The following is a 3452-nucleotide window of genomic DNA, read 5'->3' on the forward strand; positions in this document are numbered from 1 at the left end:
TTCTTTTTTTTTTTTTTTTTTGCAAAAGCAATATATACTCATTGAATTAATTCCAAAAAATATAAGTGGAAGTCCCCCAAAGTCTCACCCCACAGAAGTAACAGACGCCTTTTATTAGGGCAAGAAGCCCATTTTGAGATATCATATTTTCAGAAATCAAAGTTTCTTCCTTACAAAAGTAGACTCAGTGACAAGTTTTTGCTAGAAGCATACATTGAAATAATCTTATTATGTACATATGTTTATTTTTTTATATCTCTCAGGAAGTTGGCATTAATTCTAGCTGTGAGTTGGCAAAGGGCAAAGCCCCTTTCTACTTTGTGTACAGGATGTGCCTAATTAATAGTTACCCCTCTCTGCCTTAAAGCTGTGCTGTAGATAAAGATCATCAGGAGCATTAGCTTCCAATACAGAGGGGAACGATCTAGCAAACCAAAACCAAAAATACTGTACAATGATGATTGATACATAATACAATGAAAATTGGTATTCATAAGGATGATTTTGGATTAGCCAACTAAGATTAAATCCTTATCTGGGTAGTTTTAATGCTGAGTAGTATAATCCAGGGTTTTAGGAATGGGCGACCCGCATATATGATAAAAGGGTTAGCTGTAAATATATCTGCTAGCTCAGCTAATAAACTTATTAACCGGAAGATGCCATTCTGAGTAACTTGGACGTCCTTGAGTAGTTACATTCCAGTTTGCTCTCAGATATATCACTTATGCACTAAACTGTTTTTCTCTCAGCAGAAATGGATTTGGTCATATTTGTCTCTTCCTGCAGCTCAGCCTCCCAAATAAGATGGCAGCTCAACTGTGATGCTTGAGTCCCTGACCTTGATGGCATTAGCAATAACTCACAAGTCAGTGCTAGTGACATGTGTCAGTGTTACCTTAGCTTATGAAATATGTAGGGGGAGAGATGAAGTCTTAAAAATAAATGGGTGCACTTTATCGTATGTAAATTGTACCCCCAATAAAGTCAATTTCAAACAAATTCTGAATCTGCGGATGACTTTAGGGAGAGGGAATACTGATCTTGACCAAGATGTGTGTGATGATTAGTAAGCTTTGGGAAGCAGCCCCCTAATATTGTAAGGAGATTGTGTTCATTTATCATCTTCCAAGCATAATCTAGGCTTCTGGCAAATTAGACCCAACCACTTTGTTCTACATTCAGCTGCAGGGGGAGTGAACCCTCCTAGGGATTCCCAACTCCCTCTGAAACTCCACCCTTCTGGAAGGACTTACGGTTATATGGAGGGCTTGGGAGTGGAAGGCACTGTGGAGCTTATGCCATGTCCCAAGATCCTCCACCTGGGCCAGTAATGGCTAGCCCCATAAACAAAGTCCCCTTTTGCTGGAACTGCCACCACTAGCTTCCCCCCTTCTAGCCTCTGTGTGGCCCTCTCCCGCGGCGAGCCTTCCCCATTGGCCAGCCAAACACAACCGACTGCGGCAGCCAATAGGAGCCGCTCTCCTGAACATTCGGAGGATGGGTGCTCGTGGTGTGATGAGGGGATGTTGGCGCCTGGTACGCGCCCCCCTACATCTGGCAAGTCTGTGATAGAAACAGTAACACCCCCTACACACGCACACGCGCGCCCGCTGGCTCCCTCCTCTCAACTGTGCAGGCCCGGGACAACCCACTGCGTGTCTTGGCAGCGCCCTCTCAGGCTGCCTGGGGCCCGTGAGTGCACCTGCTCACTCAATAAGACAGAGCATCCCTTTATCCCAAGGCTCGGGTCGGGTAGAGGGTGGGGGTAGAGGGGACGGGGTAGCGGGGACAGGGAAGGCGCGGCTCAGCTGCCGGCTGCTCCCGAAGTGAAAGAGGTGCCTTCGCCCCCACCCCATCCCTGCAGAGTTGCGTTGCTCCAGGGAGGCCGAAGTGATCCAGTGATGCCTTAGGGTGCAGCTCTTTGTCCTCCCCAGCTGCGCTCCCTGCCCGCTGATCCCGTGCGCTCCGAGCCAGTGGGGATGGGGAGCCCGAAACCTATAACATAAATGGGGGCAAGGAGAAAGAAGTCTATCCCGGGGTGGCGTGTGCTGCTGTCTCCACCCCCTCCCTTTCCTCCTGAGGCTTCTTCCCTCCGGTCGGTCTCGGGGGTCCAGGCAGGGGAGAGTGTGGGCCGAGGCGCGGTGGCGGCTGGAGCAGCGCCGTAGGGTCCTTCGCCAGAGCATCCGGTCCTAGGGCGCACACAGGCAGAAGGCTCGCTGCTCGTCCACTCTCCTCCCTCTCTCCTCCTCTCCCTGGCTTTTGTGTTGGTGCCTCCGAGCTGCAAGGAGGGTGCGCTGGAGGAGGAGGAGGGGGGCCCGGAGTGAGAGGCATCCTCTTCACGCGCGCGCGCACACGGTGCCGGCGCACGCACACACGGGCGGACACACACACGCGCGCACACACACACGCACAGAGCTCGCTCGCCTCGAGCGCACGAACGTGGACGTTCTCTTTGTGTGGAGCCCTCGAGGGGGGTTGGGGCCCCGGTTCGGTCCGGGGGAGATGGCGCAGCCCATCCTGGGCCATGGGAGCCTGGAGCCCGCCTCGGCCGCTGGCCTGGCGTCCCTGGAGCTTGACTCGTCGCTGGACCAGTACGTGCAGATTCGCATCTTCAAAATCATCGTGATTGGGGACTCCAACGTGGGCAAGACCTGCCTGACCTTCCGCTTCTGCGGGGGTACCTTCCCAGACAAGACTGAAGCCACCATCGGCGTGGACTTCAGGGAGAAGACCGTGGAAATCGAGGGCGAGAAGATCAAGGTGATCCAGGGGGTCAGGTCCAGGAAGGGAGGGACCTGGGAGGGGACCTCGCCCGAGGCATAGCTGTAGCGGTTGTCATCGTCCAGCGTCCAGCGCGTGGCGGTTTCGCCTCTTGCTGAGCCGAGGACCCTCGGCCCCTCCTCACCCCTTTTCACCTCTCTCAGCGGGGTCCCGTCCCCATATCACTCAGTTTTTTAGGGCGGTCGAGAATGGTTGCATTATTACCCTTTGCTCCTGCCTGACAGGTCCTGCCAGGAAAAGCATGTTGGATCCCATCCTTGACCCCTAGCCCGAGCAGCAGCACCTGTGGGCAGAGGGAGGCAGGAAGCTTCTCTGGGTCCTAGTCTGTGGGATGGATCCCAAAGCACTTTACACATCCTGATGTCTCTTCTACCGCTTGGGTGCCGATAGGCTGCAAAACCCCACTTCAGCTAAGCCTCAAGGCATTAGAGGGAAGGAAAGGATGGAAATTCACGGAGAATGAAAAAGCTGCTTTATTTTTTATAAATTGCAGTTTATAGTTAAGATTAGGGCTGAGTTGAGATGGGGGTGGAGTGAGGTGGTTCTGGCAGAAAGCCATGAGCCCTTTTAAAGAAATTGAGGCAGGGTCACCAGCCAGCCCTTTGTAATCAACAAAACTTGTTTTTTTTTTTTTTTTTTTTTTTTTTTTTTTTTTATAAAATCCCCCC

The 3452-nt window shown here is 51.9% G+C and overlaps 1 protein-coding gene across 1 annotated transcript in view; it reads left to right on the forward strand.

Annotated features, from left to right (window-relative positions):
- The first annotated feature begins 1762 nt into the window (after nt 1–1762).
- Nucleotides 1763–3452, forward strand: part of RAB33A (RAB33A, member RAS oncogene family) — a 16667-nt gene continuing 14977 nt past the window's right edge. The window contains exon 1 of the mRNA XM_017863981.1: nt 1763–2763. Coding sequence (XP_017719470.1) covers nt 2506–2763 — 258 coding nt within the window. The 5' untranslated portion in view covers nt 1763–2505. The remainder of the gene's footprint in view (nt 2764–3452) is intronic.

The sequence above is a fragment of the Rhinopithecus bieti genome, unplaced genomic scaffold (assembly GCF_001698545.2).
Source record: "Rhinopithecus bieti isolate Rb0 unplaced genomic scaffold, ASM169854v2 scaffold_75017, whole genome shotgun sequence".
NCBI lineage: Eukaryota > Metazoa > Chordata > Mammalia > Primates > Cercopithecidae > Rhinopithecus > Rhinopithecus bieti.